This window comes from Procambarus clarkii, chromosome 58, assembly GCF_040958095.1.
Source record: "Procambarus clarkii isolate CNS0578487 chromosome 58, FALCON_Pclarkii_2.0, whole genome shotgun sequence".
Classification (NCBI taxonomy): domain Eukaryota; kingdom Metazoa; phylum Arthropoda; class Malacostraca; order Decapoda; family Cambaridae; genus Procambarus; species Procambarus clarkii.
Genome location: NC_091207.1, coordinates 33,860,750 through 33,885,913, shown reverse-complemented (window position 1 = coordinate 33,885,913; position 25,164 = coordinate 33,860,750). Strand labels below are relative to the sequence as shown.

The window sequence follows — 25,164 nt, the reverse complement described above, 5'->3', positions numbered from 1 at the left end:
AACACTATATCTTGGATTGTTGTAAAATTGAGCCTTTTAGAGATAAATCTAAGCTCACTCTGTATGATGTGGCAACCTATCTTATTACCATCTTGAGGTTATCTTGAGATGATTTCGGGGCTTTAGTGTCTCCGCGGCCCGGTCCTCGACCAGGCCTCCACCCCCAAGGAAGCAGCCCGTGACAGCTGACTAACACCCAGGTACTACCTATTTTACTGCTAGGTAACAGGGGCATAGGGTGAAAGAAACTTTGCCCAATGTTTCTCGCCGGCGCCTGGGATCGAACCCAGGACCACAGGCTCACAAGTCCAGCGTGCTGTCGGCTCGGCCGACCGGCTCCCTAATGGATAAATTACCTAAAATCCTTGCACTGTACCCACATTTCGCTTCCAGTAGATGAACGACATATGAGATTCAGAAACAAGTGGTGTATTGTGAGGACTAATAATAAACAGAAGCTCCCCTATGACTCTGTAATATCCCCATTGGCCAAACTATTATGTATTAGCGATAAGACCTACCAATAATGTATGATGACTTACTGTAAATATGTAGCTCTTGTAATAGCACTCTCTCTGTAACTAGCTAACATTGTAACTATAAGGTGTGAAGGATAGAAGAAATTGTTTAGGTAATAATCTAAGATGAGGTCTGATAAAGACCTTTTGTGCCCTCTGTCATGCTTTTGCGCTACCGCTCACAGGATCAGTATGGGGTGCACAATAAACTAGCCGCCTTCGGCAGCAACAATCAAATCATCGTCGATTCTCCATCTTCTGATTTGTGGTTTGGTTATCATATCTTCTGCCACGTTATTACGACTCATCATCTGCATAAAGAAAAAAATGGTTTAGTGTATTGATATCACGTCAATTCTAACACCAGAGGAGCATACGAACATAATTACATTGGCAGCTGAACGGGAACCTCTAAAACAAATATTGTTTAGTTGGGTTGCTTTGTACATTCCTCATTAGAAGTATAATGGTGCCTATAAAGCCTTTTCGGGATCCCTTTTCGCTATTTAAGATATAGGGACAGGGGGATTGTTACTGTGAGGGAATGAAATTTCCAGCTAGTTTTTCTAGACTGGGCTAGAGTGTATGGTGCACTCTAGCGCTCTAGTGCTCTAGAGACAAGAAGTTCACCCATGCCCTATATGCCCAGGTGGCATGTTGCTACCTCCACCGCCGTTATCGCCGTGTAATCATTAATTTCCTTATCACTACGGTGACCCTGCTATCGTGAATCATACCTGGATCCAATTCGCGTGATCGTGGAACAATTATTAAGGAAACGAATTGAGAAAATAATCTGAATGAGTGAACACGTGCTCAGCCGAGGCACGAGGCAGCCGCGTTGTGATCTGACGTTATTGATAACATTCGTGGTCGTCTGTTATATTGACTATGATAACTGGCTAGAGGTGGAATCGGGTACCTGGTTACCTGGTTGATGGGGTTCTGGGAGTTCTTCTACTCCCCAAGCCCGGCCCGAGGCCAGGCTTGACTTGTGAGAGCTTGGTCCACTAGGCTGTTGCTTGGAGCGGCCCGCAGGCCCACATACCCACCACAGCCCGGTTGGTCCGGCACTCCTTGGAGGAATAAATCTAGTTTCCTCTTGAAAATGTCCACGGTTGTTCCGGCAATATTTCTTATGCATGCTGGGAGGACGTTGAACAACCGCGGACCTCTGATGTTTATACAGTGTTCTCTGATTGTGCCTATGGCTCCTCTGCTCTTCACTGGTTCTATTCTACATTTTCTTCCATATCGTTCACTCCAGTACGTTGTTATTTTACTATGTAGATTTGGTACTTGGCCCTCCAGTATCTTCCAGGTGTATATTATTTGATATCTCTCTCGTCTTCTTTCTAGTGAGTACATTTGGAGGGCTTTGAGACGATCCCAATAATTTAGGTGCTTTATTGCGTCTATGCGTGCCGTATATGTTCTCTGTATTCCCTCTATTTCAGCAATCTCTCCTGCTCTGAAGGGGGAAGTGAGTACTGAGCAGTACTCAAGACGGGACAACACAAGTGACTTGAAGAGTACAACCATTGTGACGGGATCCCTGGATTTGAAAGTTCTCATAATCCATCCTATCATTTTTCTGGCTGTCGCAATATTTGCTTGGTTATGCTCCTTAAACGTTAGGTCGTCAGACATTATTATTCCCAAATCCTTTACATGCTCTTTTCCTACTATGGGTACATTTGATTGTGTTTTGTACTCTGTATTATGTTTAAGGTCCTCATTTTTACCGTACCTGAGTACCTGGAATTTATCACTGTTAAACATCATGTTATTTTCTGATGCCCAGTCGAAAACTTTATTAATATCAGCTTGAAGTTTTTCAATGTCCTCAGCCGATGTAATTTTCATACTGATTTTTGTGTCATCTGCAAAGGATGATACGAAGCTGTGACTTGTATTTTTGTCTATATCTGATATGAGAATAAGGAAAAGCAGCGGTGCAAGGACTGTATCCTGAGGTACAGAGCTTTTAACTGCACTTGGACTAGATTTTATATGGTTGACCGTTACTCGCTGAGTCCTGTTTGACAGAAAACTGAGTATCCAGCGTCCTACTTTACCGGTTATTCCCATTGACTTCATTTTGTGTGCTATCACGCCATGGTCACATTTATCGAAAGCCTTTGCGAAGTCCGTGTATATCACATCAGCATTCTGTTTTTCTTCTAATGCCTCAGTAACTTTGTCGTAGTGCTCAAGTAACTGTGAGAGGCACGATCTCCCCGCTCGAAATCCTAGTTGGCCTGGGTTGTGAAGGTCATTGATCTCCATGAAATGGGTGACCTGACTCCTAATCACTCTCTCAAATACTTTTATGATGTGCGATGTTAGTGCAACTGGTCTATAATTTTTTGCCAATGCTTTGCTCCCTCCCTTGTGTAGAGGGGCTATGTCTGCTACTTTAAGTGCATCTGGTATCTCCCCCGTGTCCAAGCTCTTCCTCCACACTATACTGAGTGCCTGTGCTACCGGCACTTTGCATTTCTTTATAAATATTGAATTCCGTGAGTCTGGACCTGGGGCCGAGTGCATGGGCATGTTTTCAATTTCTTTTTCAAAATTTAGTGCGATCGTGTTTATATCAGTTATATTTACAGGGGTTTGAATATCCCGCATAAAGAAATTGTCTGGATCTTCCACCTTCATGTTGTTTATTGGAGTGCTAAACATGTCCTCATACTACTTTTTTAGGATTTCACTAATTTCTTTGTCATCCTCCGTGTATGAACCTTCACTTGTACGAATAGGTCCAATACTGGCAGTGGTTTTTGCTTTTGATTTCGCATATGAGAAGAAATATTTTGGATTTTTCTTTATTTCCTGAATTGCTTTCTGTTCTAACTGCCTTTCTTCAGTTTCATATGAGTGTTTATATTTCCGCTCGATTTCTTCAATCTCCCTATTTAAATTATTCCTTCTTTGACGGGAAATTCGTGTCTGCATAAGCAGTTCCGTTATTTTTTCCTGCGTTTATAGTGTCGTCTGCGTTCTCTTTCTACGTTAGATCACTTTCTGGCTTTCCTCAAAGGAACATGTTTCAGACAGACTTGATACGCTTCTGAAGTCAGTTTTTCTATTCCTTCTGTAGGACTTGTATTACTTAGAACAGTTCCCCATAGAATGTTTGTAAGTTCCCTTCGGGTACGGCTTCCCGGTGTTCAGGGGAAGCCCTCAAGTGTAATTTTGGGGAGATTACAGGCCCATGTTACATTGAAATTTCACCTTGCCGTGTCATCCATGTTTCGTCACCGCCATCCATTACACCCGGTGTCCAAATTCGGCCATACGGGCAAACGGCCAAAAGCGACGTTCTTTTTAAGAGGACAGGTTGGTACTCACATGTCTTCCACACCGACTGTATACATCTGAGGCCAGCGCGGCGCACCACTCCATGGCCACACCCTACCGCCACACCCTGTGGCCACAACGGGTCGAGTCACATGGGTATGGCAAAACCACTTGGGAGCAAGTTGTATGATCTGCTTCAACCTGGAGGGAATGTATGTAAGGATAAATGCGGAGACCGGTAACGTGAGTACTCAGATTTATGAAATTACAGTGTCTCAGTAGTAGGCATCCGGTAGGTTGATTCGGGGGAGAAGCTGTTACCCAGGCAGCAGGTTTCCCCTCTTCACGTCGCTGAAAGTCTCCAATGGAAAAACATACGCTAATACGATTTCAATACATTTCATTTCGATTTCAATGCCAATACATCACCAGTTCCTGCGCCGTCGCAGGGAGCCGGTCGGCCGAGCGGACAGCACGCTGGGCTTGTGATTCTGTGATCCGGGGTTCGATCCCGGGCGCCGGCGAGAAACAATGGGCACAGTTTCTTTCACCCTATGCCCCTGTTACCTAGCAGTAAAATAATCGCTTCTCGGTCACGAAGCGGATGTTAGTCAGCTGTCACGGGCTGCTTCCTGGGGGTGGGTTTCCTGGTCGAGGACCGGGCTGTGGGAACACTAAAGCCCTGAAATCATCTCAAGAAGATCTCAAGAATAACGTGTTGCAGGTTCCTGCAAGCGTGTGGGGCCGTGACATTTATTTGTTATGTCACTGAGAGTTTGACCTATGTAACCTGAGATTACTTTATGTTTTCTTTAAGTTGTGTTGATGATTTAAGGATTCAGTGAGAGTTAATTAAGGGGTAATTAACGTCATAAGGGGTTGCACATTACTTAATGAGGGAGCTGTTATGGAAAACAGTGTTGCGCTTGTCCAGATACGTTTCAGGTGCAATTAATTGTCCGTGTGACAACTAATTTCCCACTCTAGCTAATTATGTAATTAGCATTCTTGTCATGAATTCACATAGTGGGGAGGAACTGTCAAAGGTTGACAGTATTTGTGTTAACGTAATTTGCTCGTGACTAATTACCAGTCTGGGACGGCAATTAATGGCTCATGTTAATTAGTGGAGTAATTAACGTCAAAGGGATTGACTGACTCGTAGGGCGATGTCATTGGGCTAGCGTAACTCGTTGGATTAATTTGATCTGTCGGGGGACGGTAGATGATTAAGCACTCATGTTAATTCGGATAATTAACACCTCCTCCGGGAATTCACAGTGTTTGATGAGACCTGCCTAGGCAGTGCGGAGTGAGACGTATTTATGTATAATTAATTGTCGGTGCAGGTGACAGTTAAATAATTGCTCTGGGTTAATTAGGGTAATTAACACTCATTAAAGTAAGTTTGACATAGACTGTTGAGAAGCTTCCAAGAGAGAGTGGTAGGCTTAGTTAACGTAACTCGATTGGAATTTAATTAGTTGTCCGTTGATAATAATTGGGAATTACTCACTGAATGCTTGAGGGGGGTCAAGTGTGATGTAATTTAGAGATAACGAGTTAGTGTTAACAGTGTGACTTGTTGTAGGAGACAAGTGTTGGTGATTAACATAGAGTACTATTGATGTTTGTTGTCTGAGAGAGACAAGTGTTCGTGATTAACGTAGAAGTACTTTGTTGCTGGCTGCTGTTAACAGTCAATTAATGTAATTAATCACATAACCAATTTTGCAATTGATTAAGGCAATTTGTTTGATTATCGTCTCTGAAGATGAGAGTTAAAGTAACTTGGTAGTTACTGGAGAAGTGTCTCAGGACCCCACCTTGCCTAACTTTGTTTACATTTGCAATTTCATTGCAGGGAGTCGCATAGAGTGTTCACAAAAGACACTGATAGGGGGGTTATCAGTGTTGGATTACCCACCTCGCCGGGAGGGCTGCCAGTGCCAGTAAGATTGTGATTATAGTATATTGCTCACCAGGAGGGCCGTGAGATATATTGAGTGCAAGCTTGTGTCACCAGTGGGCACCATTGTTCAGTTACTTTATTCAGTCAGCACGCAGTAACCGTAATATGCAGACTGTTGTTTTTTCTCGAGGGGCTGTTGAATAGCTGTCTTACAAGAGCCACTGGATGAACATTAACGTAACGTAACGCTCACTGTTGTGTAAACGTTGTCTTGTGAATTATTTGTTTGCAATGTTGCGTCGTCAGTGGGCACACCTGTGTTCAGGTTAGTTCAGTATTCAGCCATGCAGCAATTGACAGGAGTCGTTGCTATTTCGGGGTTGTTAAGTAGCTGTTGAGTGCCACTGGATGGACATTAACGTAACGTAAACTCGATGTTGTAGCCGTTTAGTCTCTGTTAATAAACTTGTTATTGTTATCGAAAACGGTCTTTGATGTCAACCCTTCAACCATTCTTGTTCCACTCATGTTCTGCTTTGTTTTCCACCACACAGGTTTTCACCCGTGTGGTGGAAGCCTGGCGGTTTGCTCCCGCTTTTTTACGGGCTCAGGCTTAAAGTAAAAATCTGCAAGTAAGCAGTTCCTTCTGTTTGGGGTCCACCTCCTAAGGGAGGTAACCGTAGGAGTTACCACTGGCTTGCTGAGCTTCCTGCCGTGGTGCATTTACCACCCATAGGGATATTGTATCAAACTGTGATGTATTTGTTTTATTGACTTCTACTTCTGTCAAATCTGTGTTTCTAATCATGATAGCAAGTCGCACACCACTTGACACGTTTCGGTCCAGGACGGATCGAAACGTCGTCGTTTCTCCATTTTCTGATGTGTGGTTTGGTTAACATGTGTTCAGCCGCGTTATTATGACTCATCGTCTGCAGCAAGTGGCACTTTATCGTTTACACCTTGTGTGGGAGTGTTGGCACTGACACCTCCCTGTGTGTGTGTGTGGGAGTGTTGGCACTGACACCTCCCTGTGTGTGTGTGTGGGAGTGTTGGCACTGACACCTCCCTGTGTGTGTGTGTGGGAGTGTTGGCACTGACACCTCCCTGTGTGTGTGTGGGAGTGTTGGCACTGACACCTCCCTGTGTGTGTGTGGGAGTGTTGGCACTGACACCTCCCTGTGTGTGTGTGTGGGAGTGTTGGCACTGACACCTCCCTGTGTGTGTGTGGGAGTGTTGGCACTGACACCTCCCTGTGTGTGTGTGGGAGTGTTGCCACTGACACCTCCCTGTGTGTGCGTGTGTGGGAGTGTTGGCACTGACACCTCCCTGTGTGTGTGTGTGTGTGTGTGTGTGTGTGTGTGTGTGTGTGTGTGTGTGTGTGTGGAAGTGTTGGCACTGACACCTCCCTGTGTGTGTGTGTGTGGGAGTGTTGGCACTGACACCTCCCTGTGTGTGTGTGGGAGTGTTGGCACTGACACCTCCCTGTGTGTGTGTGTGGGAGTGTTGGCACTGACACCTCCCTGTGTGTGTGTGTGTGGGAGTGTTGGCACTGATACCTCCCTGTGTGTGTGTGGGAGTGTTGGCACTGACACCTCCCTGTGTGTGTGTGTGTGGGAGTGTTGGCACTGACACCTCCCTGTGTGTGTGTGTGTGTGTGTGGGAGTGTTGGCACTGACACCTCCCTGTGTGTGTGTGTGTGGGAGTGTTGGCACTGACACCTCCCTGTGTGTGTGTGGGAGTGTTGGCACTGACACCTCCCTGTGTGTGTGTGTGGGAGTGTTGGCACTGACACCTCCCTGTGTGTGTGTGTGTGGGAGTGTTGGCACTGACACCTCCCTGTGTGTGTGTGGGAGTGTTGGCACTGACACCTCCCTGTGTGTGTGTGTGGGAGTGTTGGCACTGACTCCTCCCTGTGTGTGTGTGGGAGTGTTGGCACTGACACCTCCCTGTGTGTGTGTGGGAGTGTTGGCACTGACACCTCCCTGTGTGTGTGTGTGTGTGTGGGAGTGTTGGCACTGACACCTCCCTGTGTGTGTGTGTGGGAGTGTTGGCACTGACACCTCCCTGGGTGTGTGTGGGAGTGGTGGCACTGACACCTCCCTGTGTGTGTGTGTGAGAGTGTTGGCACTGACACCTCCCTGTGTGTGTGTGTGGGAGTGTTGGCACTGACACCTCCCTGGGTGTGTGTGTGGGAGTGTTGGCACTGACACCTCCCTGTGTGTGTGTGGGAGTGTTGGCACTGACACCTCCCTGTGTGTGTGTGTGGGAGTGTTGGCACTGACACCTCCCTGTGTGTGTGTGAGAGTGTTGGCACTGACACCTCCCTGGGTGTGTGGGAGTGTTGGCACTGACACCTCCCTGTGTGTGGGAGTGTTGGCACTGACACCTCCCTGTGTGTGTGTGTGGGAGTGTTGGCACTGACACCTCCCTGTGTGTGTGTGAAAGTGTTGGCACTGACACCTCCCTGTACTCACCTAATTGTGCTTGTGGGGGTTGAGCTTTGGCTCTTTGGTCCCGCCTCTCAACTATCAATCAACTGGTGTACAGATTCCTGAGCCTACTGGGCTCTATCATATCTACATTTGAAATTGTGTATGGAGTCAGCCTCCACCACATCACTTCCTAGTGCATTCCATTTATTAACTACTCTGACACTGAAAAAATTCTTTGTAACGTCTCTGTGGCTCATCTGGGTACTAAGTTTCCACCTGTGTCCCCTTGTTCGTGTCCCACCCGTGCTGAAGAGTTTGTCTTTGTCCACCCTTTCAATTCCTCTGAGAATTTTGTAGGTGGTTACACACACACCTTCCTGTGTATGTGTGTGTGTGGGAGTGTTGGCACTGACACCTCCCTGGGTGAGTGTGAGAGTGTTGGCACTGACACCTCCTTGGGTGTGTGTGTGGGAGTGTTGGCACTGACACCTCCCTGGGTGTGTGGGAGTGTTGGCTCTGACACCTCCCTGGGTGTGTGGGAGTGTTGGCACTGACACCTCCCTGGGTGTGTGGGAGTGTTGGCACTGACACCTCCCTGGGTGTGTGGGAGTGTTGGCACTGACACCTCTCTGTGTGTGTGTGTGGGAGTGTTGGCACTGACACCTTCCTGTGTGTGTGTGTGGGAGTGTTGGCACTGACACTTTCCTGGTGTGTGGGAGTGTTGGCACCTCCCGCCTGAGGCACTGACACCTCCCTGGGTGTGTGGGAGTGTTGGCACCTCCCCACTGAGGCACTGACACCTCCCTGGGTGTGTGGGAGGGTTGGCACCTCCCCACTGAGGCACTGACACCTCCCTGGATGTGTTGGCACCTCCCCCCTGAAGTACCTTACCTCCTTGGGTGTGTGGGAGTCGTGGAAGAAGATATGGAAGGTGACCAGCTTCCTGATCTCTGACCTGGCACACTGGCGCAGGTACAGTATGGTGGCGACGGTGGCGTTGAAGTCGTCCCCGGGGGCGTACAAGGCAATGCTCACGGGGCCCTGAAGAGGTATTGTTGAGGTCATCACGCTGCTCAATACTGGTGATAATTACACAGAGAAATCACACTAATATGATATATATATCAATGAGAAAATCAATTGGAGCTCTTAGGTGACTCGAACCCCCTCCCACGCCACCAATGGACTGCAAACCGCCACCTCTACCACTGTATAGGTATGTGGTGTTAGCGGTACAGTGGGAGAGGTGGCGGCTGGCAGTCCGACGGTCGTGGGTTCGAGTTACCTAAGAGCTCCAGTTGACTTTCTCACTGGTGATAACCTTATGGTCATTATGTTCTTAGTGATCATATCAGCAACTTACATATATTTCAGTGCACACGTCCTCCAATAAGACCGGATTTTTGCACATACAACAGTACCTCCTTTGAATATGAACATGGAGAAGCGAACGAGGCATCGAATGGACCCATTGATTCATGTGTTCATATATATGTATTTATATGTGTAAATATATAAATATATATATATATATATATATATATATATATATATATATATATATATATATATATATATATATATATATATATATATAATATATATATATATATGTCGTACCTAGTAGCCAGAACTCACTTCTCAGCCTACTATTCATAGCCCGATTTGCCTAATAAGCCAAGTTTTCCTGAATTAATATATTTACTATAATTTTTTTCTTATGAAATGATAAAGCAACCCTTTTCTCTATGTATGAGGTCAATTTTTTTTTATTGGAGTTAAAATTAACGTAGATATATGACCGAACCTAACCAACCCTACCTAACCTAACCTAACCTATATTTATAGGTAAGGTTAGGTTAGGTAGCCAAAAAAAGCTAGGTTAGGTTAGGTTAGGTAGACGAAAAAACATTAATTCATGAAAACTTGGCTTATTAGGCAAATCGGGCCTTGAATAGTAGGCTGAGAAGTGCGTTCTGGCTATTAGGTACGACATATATATATATATATATATATATATATATATATATATATATATATATATATATATATATATATGGAGGATCGAAACGTTGTGCAAATTGTAGAAATAAGTGTAATACATTCTATAGTAAATCACTTCTTTTCTTTACCTTAAAAGTACGAAAATGAGTTTTGGAGAACTCCTATTTCAACTAAGCCCTGATGCTAAGAAAATAGAGGGATAGAAGCCCTAAACCAGAAAATAATATATACAGAATATGCGGTCATATTCAATGAAACATGTTTGAAAGAAAACCTGCTGCCAGTATACACCAATATATATATATATATATATATATATATATATATATATATATATATATATATATATATATATATATATATATATATATATATATATATTTATATACATAACATATATATATATTATATATATTAGTATATTTTGGTAGCAGTCTTTCCTGTAGACATATATTATTAAATATGACCGAAAAAGTTGCCTCGATTCTTTCCTCCTTCTGCAATAAGTTCTGCTTGTAAGGTATCTTTGGTAGTGACCTTCTTTTGTGTCTCGAGGTCGAATATGTTGTCCAACAGAATTTCCAACTCTACTTTCCGGGCCATCTCACTCGGTCTGGACATAACATGACAGTTTATGCCCAGATTTAGGAGATGGCCCGGAAAGTAGAGTTGGAAATTCTGTTGGACGACATATTCGACCTCGAGACACAAAAGAAGGTCACTACCAAAGATACCTTACAAGCAGAACTTATTGCAGAAGGAGGAAAGAATCGAGGCAACTACAGAAGCACCATACTGTCCCCCGAGCTTAAAGCGGAAGCTAAAAGCCTTCGTGAGAACAAGGAGATAGTTGTCAGGAGAGGTGACAAGTCGCCAATATATGTCATTCTTAAAAAAGACGAATATCTGGCGTAAATGAACATCATACTCTCTGACCAAACTAAGTTCCAAAGGGTAACGAAGGACACTACAGCCGAATTAAAAGCAAAGGTCAACAAACTGATCGAAACTGTGAACGCCAAGAAATCCGGACTCCACCTGCCAAAGATCATTGGGGAATATAAACCTGGATATGCGTATGGAAATGTCAAGACGCACAAGCCTGGAAACCCACTTCGGCCAATCATTAGCCAGATACCCACACCCACGTACAGACTGGCGAAGCAACTCAACGGCCTGCTGACTCCTTATGTTCCTTGCGCCTTCAGCCTGAAGTCTCCAAAGGAATTTGTTGACTTACTGCGGGGCACACGGGCCACAGGGATAAGAGCCTCGTTGGACGTAGAATCGCTGTTTACCAACGTACCTGTGGACGAGACAATCGGAATGATAGCCGACAGAGTGTATCGTGATCCAGCCTGTACTCCTCTTGACATACCAGAAAATATTCTGAGGAAACTACTCCAAGCTTGTACTAAAGAGGCACCCTTCTTGAGCCCGGATGGGCACATGTATAAGTAAGTAGATGGGGTCGCCATGGGTTCTCCCCTAGGTGTCCTGTTTGCAAACTTCTACATGGGTACCATCGAGCAAAAAGTCTTAGTCGACATGAACTTGAAACCGGCCATATACTGCAGGTATGTTGACGACATTTTTACACAGGTACCTGATGTCAGACATCTGCAGGAGCTGAAGGAGGCATTTGAGCAGAGTTCCGTGCTGCGTTTCACTTACGAGATGGAAAAGGATGGGAAGCTGCCCTTTCTTGATGTAACAGTCATGGAAAAGGACGGAGGTTTCCACACTGCAGTCTACACTAAGGAAACAAACATAGGAATGTGCCTAAATACCAACAGCGACTGCCCAGACAGGTACAAGAGGAGTGTTGTTAACGCATATGTCGACCGTGCTCTCAGCCACAGCTCAGAATGGAAGCAAGTCGACGAAGAACTCTGTAGGGTAAGGCAGGTCCTAGTCAATAACGGCTTCTCCAATGGTTTCGTCGAAGACATCATAAGAAGGAAAGTGAAAAGCCATGCAACCTCTGAAGAGACAACTAACACAACACCTATACCCCCTATTAGACTATTTTACAGGAACTTCTTTTCCACAGCTCATAAAACGGAGGAAAGGGTCCTGAAAGATATTGTTAATAGAAACGTTATCCCTACAGACAAAAATCAGAGGATACAACTGACGATTTACTATAAAACCAGAAAAACGGCCAGCCTACTCATGAGAAACTCTCCAGACACAAAACAGAACGCTTTAAAAGAGACTAACGTCGTCTATGCCTTCAAATGCCCTCTTGGGGACTGTAAGCTCCAAAAAACCCAGTATATAGGCAAGACAACAACATCTCTTTCTAGGCGTTTAACGATGCATAAGCAACAGGGCTCCATTAAGGAACATATAATCTCTTCCCACAACCAAACCATCGCCAGAGAAATCCTAGTAAACAACACAGAAATCATCGATAGATACAGCGATAGCAGGCGGCTTGACGTTTGCGAGGCACTACACATCAAGAAGTCAACACCAGCAATCAACAGCCAATTATTGCACAACTATATTCTACCCACCTCAAGACTCCGCTCCAATATAGAAGCATCAAGAAATATGGACCAATAGGCTTTCTACAAACACTTCTATTCAATATCCATTGTTTCGTGTTCTGTCTTGTGTTGATGAAATTAATACCCTATTAATACCACATCTTGTTCTGTCTTGTGTTAATGCCACATCACCCCTTCCACCTCACTCAAATGTAGATATAAAATCGGAGATGCGTAAGTTCTATTCAGTTGTGTATTTGTGAACTAAAGTCTTTGAAAATGTAATAAGTTTTACGAAACGCGCTCGTGTCGCGTCATACTAGAAATAAAAATGAATTTTGGAGAATTGATTTTTGATTTACCTCCAACAGTGAAACGAAATGTACGAAAGATTGAGAAAATTCGTGTTAGAATTATTAATCTTACTTTTTCGGTCATATTTAATAATATATTATATATATATATATATATATATATATATATATATATATATATATATATATATATATATATATATATATATATATAATTTTTAAGATGAATAGGAAAACCAGGGATATACTGAACATCTTGTTTCATTTTCTTTACTTTAAAATGCATAACGTTTCGAATACTTCTCGTATTCATCATCAGATCTATAAGAAAAAACAGAAATCACAATCAAATAACTGGTAAACAAAGAACTCATACTGAATATAATTGCCTATCAAAGAAAGGAAAATGCTTAAAAAACAAAACACTTAAGCGCACTTAAAGTGATCAACACAAATAAAACTTATTAACTGTCACATATATTAAAGCTAAGTTAAAGATCCATTAAGCTACAAGATAAATTTATAACTACTAAAACGAACCATTCTATTCAACTTACGCGAAGTGATCAGAAGTGAAACTTGATACCTAACACATAGATACTAAACACTATAACAAATATTCATATAATGACTACAAATCTACAAAAAATGTATGTAAAATTCAAACAGAAAAAAACGACAATTATAAAGTACTAACCAAAATCTTATAAAAAACTCAAATAATAAATAAAATTAAATACCAAAAAATGTATTATATATCCTAAATAAAAGATTATATTAATGTACAATATCAAGACTTGAAATAAGTAAGAAAGGGCAAAGACATGGTAAACTAAACAAATTATAATAAAATTAAACTACCAAAATGAACTATAAATCAAATTACAGGGCCTACTGTGCACTATACAGTGTACAATTGAACAGTTGAAAGGTTGCTATTTAACAGAGGCCACAGCTCCTTTATATATAAGGATTCCATTACTCTCAAATCTGACTGGCCATTCATACAAGTGTCCAGAATTTTAAAATCAGATTCAAGCAGAGAATGATCAAACTCATAACAATGGTTTCTAATCTCCGAAAATGCTGGTTTAGACAATGGTAATCCAGTCCTAAAAGATAATCCCCGGTGCTCAAGTATCCTAATCTTAAAGTTCCGAATGGAACTCCCGATATATCCAGCATTACAGCTGGAACAATTATACATATATACGACACTTGAGCACAAGGGGGTAGGCACTTTATCTTTATATTTAAAATAAGAGCCTATGGTATTTGTGTTGACAAAAATAAATCTAAAGTCTACTTGAGGATAACACTGCTGCAACAGTCTCCTCAAACGAATCCTTACAGAAAAGCTAATTTATTTAAGAGCCCTTTCCACTGTAGTAATCCTACACGATGGGTGAAACTTCTTATTTAAGAAATTCCTTATAAAGGTATAAACCATATGCAAAGGATAACCATTATTTGAAAAAAATTTCACAAGAAAATTAATTTCTTGATCAAAGTTATTCCAATTAGAACATAAAACAAAGGCCCTATTCAGTAGAGTGTTAATTGCATTTTTCTTAAAAATATCAGGAACAAAAGAATTAAAATTTAAACCTAAACAAGTAAAGGTTGGTTTCCTAAAAACATTAGTGTTGAACCCATTAAGGTTATTCACTTTTACATCAAGAAACGACAATGAATTATCAACTTCACACTCTGCAGTAAAACGTATATTACTATGTTGTGCATTAAGATACTCTCTAAATTTCTCAATATGACATTGGTCCTTAAATAACAAAAAAGTGTCATCTACATATCTCCTGTACAAGACTGGTTTAAAGGCCGAAGGACAAATATCAAGCCAATTTATTTCATGAAAACTCAAAAAAGCATTAGCCAGTGCAGGACCTAAAGGAGACCCCATTGCTACTCCATCAATTTGTTTATAATATATATTATTAAACATAAAGATGGAGTCTTTAACTGCTATTTCTAACAGCCGTCTGAATATTTTACTACAAAATCCAGACACTAAGTTAGTGTCAGCAAATAATTGATTTACACAGATATCAATGGTTTCCAACAAAGGAATATTAGTAAAAAGTGATTCAACATCAAACTGGCCATCATAGTTGGGAACTCAAAATTTAAAAAGGAAATTTCTTTTACAAAATCCTGAGAATTTCTCACAGTAAATTCATTATGCGTTAATGGTTCTAATAATGGAACCAGAAACTTTGCCAGTTTATAATTAAAAGTGCCAATCGCTGATAAAATAGGACGAATCGGTATACCTGTTTTATGAACTTTAGGTAACCCATATAAGATGCCTGGCTTAGAGCCAGTTGCAAGTAATTTAGTATAATCAAAAAGAGAGTCTTTCAGACTTCTTAAAACTCTATTCAGTTTATCCTCACATTTCAAAATATACGAGAAAGGGTCTATATCAACCAACGTAAATTTAGAGGGGTCTTCTAACAACCTTTCAACCTTATTCACATACTCTAACTTGTCCAAAACCACTATACCCCTACCTTTATCTGGTCTAGTAATGCAAATACTCCTATCATTCTTTAAGCCATTAATACAATCCAATTTCCTTTTGTCAAAAGGAGGGAATGTAGATTTAATGGCTTAAAGAATGATAGGAGTATTTGCATTACTATATAATTATATTACATTCGCGAATGTAATTATATTACATTCGCGAAGAATCGTTTTTTCATCCAAGTACACATTTTACTGTTGCGTTAAACAGAGGCTACAGTTAAGGATTTGCGCCCAGTAAATCCTTCCCGGCCAGGATACGAACCCATGACATAGCGCTCGCGGAACGCCAGGCGAGTGTCTTACCACTACACCACGGAGACTGCCGTGGGAGAGAGAGGAGGAGATTTCTTCATGATCACAGTATATCACAGTACTGGCTTGAGCACAGTAAATCACTATACTGGCAAAAAACACAGTAAATCACTGTACTGGCATTAAACACAGTAAATCACAATACTGACAGTGAACACAGTAAATCACTATACGGGCAAAAAACACAGTAAATCACTGAACTGGCAATAAACACATGAATACACTATTCAATAACTCCAGCATATATATAGATCCTTACATAAATATTTATAATGATGTGGTAATACTGTGCACACAGCCTTACACTAATAAATGATACATTTATATATATATATTCTCTGGCACAAACATATAATATTAATGTCACATGAATGTAAATGTCCTCGACACAGTAATCTCTTCGATAAATCACAGGCATACTCACACACCATATATATTTTCACGAGAGCTCCCTATGGCATCTCTCTTCACAACTGTGCCTTACTATGACATAGACATTGGTGAGCCCCTGCTCACGACATAGATGATACTCTGGCTAAATAGCTAACTAGTGGGGAATGGGAGGGAAAACTGAATTACCTACTTCCACCATCAATGACGTGGACTCGCCCTCTGTTGAGAGTTCAATTGAAACTCCTGGTCCTGGCTCTCGACTCGTTGTAGGGAACGCCCCCACACACACACTGATGCTCTCACCAGGAACCCAATCAACATTCAAAAACGCATCGTCTCCGTGCTCTTCCCTCTGCAGGTTCCGTGCTCCTCTACAACTTCTTAAAGGGTTGGAGTCAGTCTCCTAGCTGTCGACTTCTCCTCACAACTACGTCTGCAGTCCTTTCTCTCGGCTGCAGTTGCTCAGTTCCCCAGCTAATTTCCTCTTCTCCTGCCTCATGGTGGATTGACCCAGGCGCTACGTCATCACGTAACTGGTGAAACTGCACAGTCGTCCCGGACGTCACTGCTCAGACTTCACTTCTTGCAAAGCACTTGTCACTGGAGCACTTGTTGCTCATTTCTCGTCAATTCTTTCTTCTGTCCAACACATGGAATACAGGAAGACCTCACAGGATGCTTGCAGACTACAAGAGACGCGTAAATCTACCGGAGTGGGGCGAAAACTGTCAGACTGACAGGACCCCCTATCGCACGTCAGACCTCGATGTGTCGTGTCAAACTCCCAGGCGCCACGGCCCGCGCCGTCCAGACCCCCCTGAACTCATGACGTCATACTTGCCAGGGGCGTTTCTCATTGGCTCCCTGTGCCACGTCACTGTTCTTGACCAATCTGGTGCCACTGACGTCACAACGTCTTGGCGGGAAAACGTAGGGGCCGGCGCCATCTTGGCATCCTAAAGGGCCTAAACCACTGGGCAAGACACTCTTCTTTTGCGAATTTCTCGCCAACGCAAAAACACCTAATGCTCCCACATATGTCAAATTGTCCCCTGGAACGTAGAGAACGTTCGGGTAAGGTAGATATGACTCTTACAGCTGGCGTGGGAGAAATATAAGGGAGGGGGGAACACTGTCACAATCTCTATATATATATATATATATATATATATATATATATATATATATATATATATATATATATATATATATATAAGATGAATAGGAAAACCAGGGATATACTGAACATCTTGTTTCAGATTCTTTACTTTAAAATGCATAACTTTTTGAATACTTCTCGTATTCATCATCAGATCTAAGAGAAAAAACAGAAATCACAATCAAATAACTGGTAAACAAAGAACTGATACTGAATAGAATTGCCTATCAAAGAAAGGAAAATGATTAAAAAACAAAACACTTAAGCTTACTTAAAGTGATCAATACAAATAAAACTTATTAACTGTCACATAGATAAAAGCTAATTCAAAAATCCATTAAAATACTAGAGGAATTATATAACTATTAAAACAAACCATACCATTTAACTTACGCGAAGTGATCAACAGGAGTAAAACTTGATAGCTAACATATAAATACTAACCACGATAATAAATATTCATATAATGACTACAAATCTACAAAAAATGTATATAAAATGCAAACAGAATAAGCGACAATTATAAAGTACTAACCAAAATCTTATGAAAACTCAAATATTAAATAAAACTAAATACCAAAAAATGTATTATATATCCTAAATAAAAAGATTGTAATAATTTTATAGCAATATTAGTTTTTCTGTAAGGAGTCGGTTTGAGGAAACTGTTGCAGCATTGTTATCCTCAAGTAGACTTTAGATTTATTTTTGTCAACACAAATACCATAGGCTCTTATTTTAAATTTAAAGATAAAGTGCCTACTCCCCTGTGCTCTAATGTCGTATATATGTATAATTGTTCCAGCTGTAATGCTGGATATATCGGAAGTTCCATTCGGAACATTAAAATTAGGATACTTGAGTACCGTGGAGTATCTTTTAGGACTGGATTACCATTGTCTAAATCAGCATTTTCGGAGATTAGAAACCATTGTTATGAGTTTAATCATTCTCTGCTGGAATCTGATTTTAAAATTTTGGACACTTGTATGAATGGCCAGTCAGATTTGAGAGTAACGGAATCCTTATATAAAAAGGAGCTGCGGCCTCTGTTAAAAAGCAACCTTTTGGCTGTTCAATTGTGCACTGTATAGTGCACAGTAGTTATTTGATTTATAATACATTCTGGGAGTTTAATTTTATTATAATTTTGTTTAGTTTACCATGTCGTAGCCTTTTCTTACTTAATTCAAGTCTTGACATTGTACATTATTATAATCTTTTTATTTAGGACATATAATACATTTTTGGTATTTAGTTTTATTTAATATTTGAGTTTTCTTAAGATTTTGGTTAGTACTTTATAATTGTCGCATATTTTGTTTGCATTTTATATACATTTTTTGTAGATTTGTAGTCATTATATGAATATTTATTATAGTGTTTAGTATTTATCTGTTAGATTAAGGTTTACTCCTGTTGATCAATTCGCGTAAGTTTAATAGTATGGTTTGTTTTAGTTGTTATAAAATTCGTCTTGTAAATTAATGGATTTTTGAATTAGCTTTTATCTATGTGACAGTTAATAAGTTTTATTTGTATTGATCACTTTAAGTAAGCTTAAGTGTTTTGTTTTTTAATCATTTTCCTTTCTTTGATAGGCAATTATATTCAGTATGAGTTCTTTGTTTACCAGTTATTTGATTGTGATTTCTGTGTTTTCTTTTAGAACTGATGAATGAATACGAGAAGTATTCGAAACGTTATGCATTTTAAAGTAAAGAATCTGAAACAAGATGTTCAGTATACCCCTGGTTTTCCTATTCTTCTTAAAATTAAGATTCCCGAAGGTAACATCGATCATATATATATATATATATATATATATATATATATATATATATATATATATATATATATATATATATATATATATATATATATATATATATATATTGGTAGCAGCCTTTTTTGTAAACATATATTACTAAATATGACCAAAAAAGTAAGATTAATAATTCTAACACGAATTTTCTCAATATTTATTATATTTCTTTTCACTGTTGATGGTAACTGAAAAATCAATTTTCCAAAATTCATTTTTATTTCTAGTCTGACGCGACACTTGAACGCGTTTCGTAATAACTTATTACATTTTCAAAGACTTTAGTTTACACACACATAACTATAACCTGCAAACACTAAACAGAGTCTTACTATGCTATAATTTAAATGGCTTTCATTTTATATACCTGCATTTGGGTGAGGTGATATATTACAACAGTTTTGGATGAGGTGAAAACACAAGACAGAACACGAAACAATGGGTATAATATTGGTTAAGTTTAAAGGGAAGAATGGAAGTAACTGCAAAGGGCCTATTAGCCCATATTTCTTGATGCTTCTATATTGGTGCAGAGTCTTGAAGTGGGTAGAATATAGTTGTGCATTAATTGGCTGTTGATTGCTGGTGTTGACTTCTTAATGTGTAGTGCCTCGCAGATATCAAGCCGCCTGCTATCGCTGTATCTGTTGATGATTTCTGTGTTTTTTTGTTAAGACTTTTTGGTGATGGTCTGGTTGTGGGAAGAGATTAGTATGTTCCTTAATGGAGCCCTGTTGCTTATGCATCGTTAATCGCCTGGAAAGAGATGTTGTTGTCTTGCCTATATACTGAGTTCTTTGAGGCTTACAGTCCCCAAGTGAGCATTTGAAGGCATGGACGACATTGGTCTCTTTTAAAGCGTTCTGCTTTGTATCTGGAGAGTTTCTCATGAGTAGGTTGGCCGTTGTCTTGGTTTTATAGTAAATCGTCAACTGTATCTTCTGATTTTTGTCTGTAGGGATAACGTTCCTATTAACAATATCTCTCAGGACCCTTTCCTCCGTTTTATGAGTTGTGGAAAAGAAGTTCCTGTAAAATAGTCTAATTGGGGGTACAAGTGTTGTGTTGTTTCTTCAGAGGTTGCATGGCATTTCACCTTCCTTCTTATGATGTCTTCAACGAAACCATTGGAGAAGCAATGTTGACTAGGACCTGCCTTACCCTACAGAGTTCTTTATCGACTTGCCTCCATCCTGAGCTGTGGCTGAGAGCACGGTCGACATAAGCGTTAACAACACTCCTCTTGTACCTGTTTGGGCAGTCACTGTTGGCATTGAGGCACATTCCTATGTTTGTTTCCTTAGTGTAGACTGCAGTGTGGAAACCTCCGCTCCTTTTCATGACTGTTACATCTAGAAAGGGCAGCTTCCCATCCTTCTCCGTCTCGTAAGTGAAACGCAACACAGAATTCCGCTCAAATGCCTCCTTTAGCTCCTGCAGATGTCTAACATCAGGTACCTGTGTAAAAATGTCGTCAACATACCTACAGTATATGGTCGTTTTCAAGTTCATCTCGACTAAGACCTTTTGTTCAATGGTTCCCATGTAGAAGTTCGCAAACAGGACACCTAGGGGAGAACTCATGGCGACCCCATCTACTTATACATGTGCCCATCCAAGCTCTAGAAGGGTGCCTCTTTAGTACAAGTTTGGAGTAGTTACCTTAGAATGTTTTCTGGTATGTCAAGAGGAGTACAGGCCGGATCACGATACACTCTGTCCGCTATTATCCCGATTATTTCATATACAGGTACGTTGGTAAACAGTGATTCTATGTACAACGAGGCTCTTATCCCTGTGGCCCGTGTTTCCCGCAGTAATGTCAAGAAATTCCTTTGGAGACTTCAGGCTGAAGGCGCAAGGGAAATAAGGAGTCAGCAAGCCGTTGAGTTGCTTCGCCAGTCTGTACCTGGGTGCGGGTATCGGGCTGAGATTGGCCGAAGTGGTTTCCAGGCTTGTGTGTCTTGACATTTCCATACGCATATCCAGGTTTATATTCCCCAATGATCTTTGGCAGGTGGAGTCCAGATTTCTTGGCGTTCACAGTTTCGATCAATCTGTTTACCTTCGTTTTCAATTCGGCTGTAGTGTCCTTCGTTACACTTTGGAATTTAGTTTGGTCAGAGAGTATGAGGTTCATTTTTGCCAGATATTCTTCTTTTTTAAGAATGACGTATATTGGCGACTTGTCACCTCTCCTGATGACTATATCCTTGTTCTCATGAAGGCTCTAAGCTGCCGCTTTGAGTTCGGGGGACAGTATTGTGCTTCTGTAGTTACCTCGAATCTTTCCTCCTTCTGCAATAAGTTCTGCTTGCAAGGAGTCTTTAGTGGTAACCTTCGTTTGCTTCTTGAGGTCGAATATATCATCCAATAGCATCTCCAACTCCACTTTCCTGGCCATCTCACTAGGTCTGGAAATAACATGACAGTTTATACCCAGATTTAAGAGAGTAATTTGGTCCTGAGTGAGGTTGATTCCAGCAAGGTTTAAGAAGCCGTCTATGGGTCATGGAATCGCCATAGGTCCTCCAAACAGTGTTGTCAGTTTTTTGATGATCCTGGTTTCGGTGCTGTGGTGATGTTGATCTGAAAGGATGTCGAGGTGTTGGTCGATGCGACCTCGGAGGTCTTCGTCGATGTTGCTGTTTCTTTATTGGTTTGTAGCATGAAGCATTTGTGTTTTGCTGCCTTTGATCTCATTTTCTACCTTGTGTATCTGATGTCGAATCAGATCTTGGCGATATTTTATCGTGGAGGCTTGGTTTCTTGCTGCAGAGTCGTGCGTTTATATATTAATATATTTTGGTGGCAGTCTTTCTTGTAAACATATGTTGTTGAATATGACCAAAAAAGTAAGATTAATAATTCTAACACGATTTTTTCTATTTTTCTTGTATTTTTCTTCACTGTCGGTGGTAATGAAAAAATCAATTCTCTAAAATTCATTTTTTATTATTGGTCTGACACTTAAAAGCGTTTCGTAAGGGCTTCTAACATTCTCAAAGACTTCTTTACACTTAACACTACACTTATGAACTACAATTTTATGATACACTTGATGAACTGTGTATGAAACATTTGACATAACGCTTCGCTTTTTATTGGTTTGGGTGAGGAGGGTACATGAGAATGGAAGTTAGAGTCAACTAACACAACACCTGTACCCCCTATTAGACTATTTTACAGAAACTTCTTCTCGACAGCTCATAAAACGGAGGAAAGGGTCCTGAAAGATAGTGTTGTTAGGAACGTTATCCCTACAGACAAAAATTAGAAAATACAATTGACGATTTACTATAAAACCAAAAAAAAACGGCCAACCTACTCATGAAAATCTCTCCAGACACAAAGCAGAATGCCTTGAAAGAGACCAACGTTGTCTGTGCCTTCAAATGCCCACTTGGGGACTGTAAGCCCCAAAGAACTCTGTATATAAGCAAGTAATGGCTCAAAAGGGCCACCACTCACGGGCTATTCATGCCCGTGCCACCTCTTGGGTGGCTTAATCTTTATCAATCAATCAATCTATTTAGTGTTAGTATAAGTAAGACTTTGTTTAGTGTTTTTAGGTTACAATTGTGTGTGGAAACTAAAGTCTTTGAAAATGTAATATGTTATTACGAAACGCCTTCAAGCGTCGCGTCAGACTAGAAATAAAAATTAATTTTGGAGATTTGATTTTTCAGTTATCATCGTCAGTAAAGGGTAGTGCCTAGAGTGGACCATCTCAACGAAAACGGATCAAACAGGTGAATTTACTGTGTGGAATATAAGGGCATTGAGGGCCACGCTGGCACCCTGTAGGCCTCCCACAGTGAAGGTGTTGGGGGAAGGGGTGTTGCTGTGCGGTCAGGCGATGGGGGGGGAGGGGGGTCACCCAGTGTTTAGAGAAATATATTTGGGAAAGAAAAACAAAAATTAACAATTATGAATACTGTTAATGGAGTTCACAGTGTGTCAGACTACAAGTGTATGATTCACAGTCCCTGTTGCAGAGATGTGTCATCCTCCATGCACTCAGATATGGCACAGGTCACAGCAAGCATTCATGTTCCTCCCAAAAGGGAGGGTATATATATATATATATATATATATATATATATATATATATATATATATATATATATATATATATATATTCCTGTTCCAGCGCCTCAGTGTCGCAGTTCAGAGGGGAAATGCGTGCTGTATACTGGGTATGCACCCAACCTCCGAGGAGCTGGACGAGGTCTTCGAACGCTGATTGTTTAATTGTTATATATGTATATATATATATATATATATATATATATATATATATATATATATATATATATATATAATATGTATATAAATTGGGTGTTAATAGAAAATAATTATGTATATGTAACACATACAAAATATGTGACTAGAGGAGGGAACAAGACAACATGGCTTCACGCTACTCACAATGGTCAAATAGATGACAAGAGTTAGACACTTAAATGACGTAACGGAAATGTTAAATAAATCAAGCAAGTGGATAAGACAGAAGTGAACAAATCCTCAAGGGCCGTGACGAGGATTCGAACCTGCATCCGGGAGCATCCCAGACACTGCCTTAATCGACTGAGCTACGATTCGAATCCTTGTCACGCCCTTGTGGATTTGTTCATTTCATGCATCTCTGTGTGTAGAGACAGGAGTGAAAGCGTGCAAAGTAGAAGTGATGGTGTTGTCTGACCTGCCAGTGAGCCGTCACTGGGTCGAGGTTAGCGAGGAAGGTGTATTCTCCATGGGTAGTGTAGGTGATGGATTCGTTACAGCGGAAGGTCAGGTCGGCAGGAATGTAGTTCTCCAAGACCCAGTAGTCTCCCCGCTGGTAGTAGAAGTTTCTCTGAAGTCCTGCAGAGCACCTATGCAGGTCCGGGTACATTTTTCTCTGTAGGGAGTTCGCTGTTGGTCCTGAGGAAGAGGGAGCATTGCAGTCTTTCCCCTGGCAGCGAACAGCATTTGAGCCACTTGTGTCAAAATGTGAATTTTTCTTTGCAGTCGTGAGACTGGGAGACCCGTTGTCGCAGAGCCAGAAGGGACACCACAGGAACATAAACATCACAATGTTCATGAAGAGCAACAGGCCGATCTTCATCCTTCTTACTGGTGTCATTGTCTGGTCCTATCCTGCAGGAACTGTTATTACAAATTAACTTTTGTATCACCCAGCGTCCTACAACTCTTGCTTACACTTAATCTACTACAGTATTGATGTTATCGATCACGGTGTCAACATTTTAGGGCTTGCTGCGATATTGGCGCTTCTGTGGAAAATTTCCACCAAAAATAAAGTATAACGTGTCTGAGTAACATGATCTATGAGAGAGCACATGGACCAGACATGGTTGTTTATAGAACGAGCCAAGCTCTCCCAAGACAGAGTGTCAGGTCAGCATATTTCCACCCTTTTGAGAATACACCATCCCAGGGGAGGTTGTTGTTGTTGTTGATTTAGGGGCGACGACGATCGTGGGATCGGATGCACCCCGGTGTACCCGTATAGGGGTACTCGCAAAACTGAAGACAGGCAGATGATTGGGGAGCCCCTGGAGTCCCTCAGGGTGACGAACACAGACCCCACCCCACAAATAGAACACCGGGTAGCAAAACAAAATACACGGCCCCCCAACAAAAACGCAAAAAGTCATCCAGTGCCCTCCGGCAGAGCAAAAGCCGCCCGCCCAATATGGCTGAGGGCACACTAGAAGTTCACCAAGACCCACGAACTCCTGGCACCTCTCGGCCAAGCCGGCGCCGGACACCGTCACCCCGCCAAGAGAACCAACCAGAAAACGTGAAAAAAATTGATCAACAATCCTGTGACCCAAGGTGATATGAGTGCCAGGCGTGGTCTGGACCGATCATTGAATAGGGACGCCAAACGGAAGTATCAAATCCAAAACGCGAAAATAGAACGTGATCCGGCGGCTCC

At 41.2% G+C, this 25,164-nt stretch overlaps 1 protein-coding gene across 1 annotated transcript in view; it reads right to left on the bottom strand.

Annotated features, from left to right (window-relative positions):
• The window catches only part of LOC138353494 (beta-1,4-glucuronyltransferase 1-like), a 46,463-nt gene extending 21,658 nt beyond the window's left edge, over window positions 1–24,805 (bottom strand). The window contains exons 1-2 of the mRNA XM_069306472.1: window positions 23,923–24,805; window positions 9,063–9,212 (exon numbers count right to left, since the gene is read on the bottom strand). Coding sequence (XP_069162573.1) covers window positions 9,063–9,212; window positions 23,923–24,345 — 573 coding nt within the window. The 5' untranslated portion in view covers window positions 24,346–24,805. The remainder of the gene's footprint in view (window positions 1–9,062; window positions 9,213–23,922) is intronic.
• Window positions 24,806–25,164: the final 359 nt, after the last annotated feature.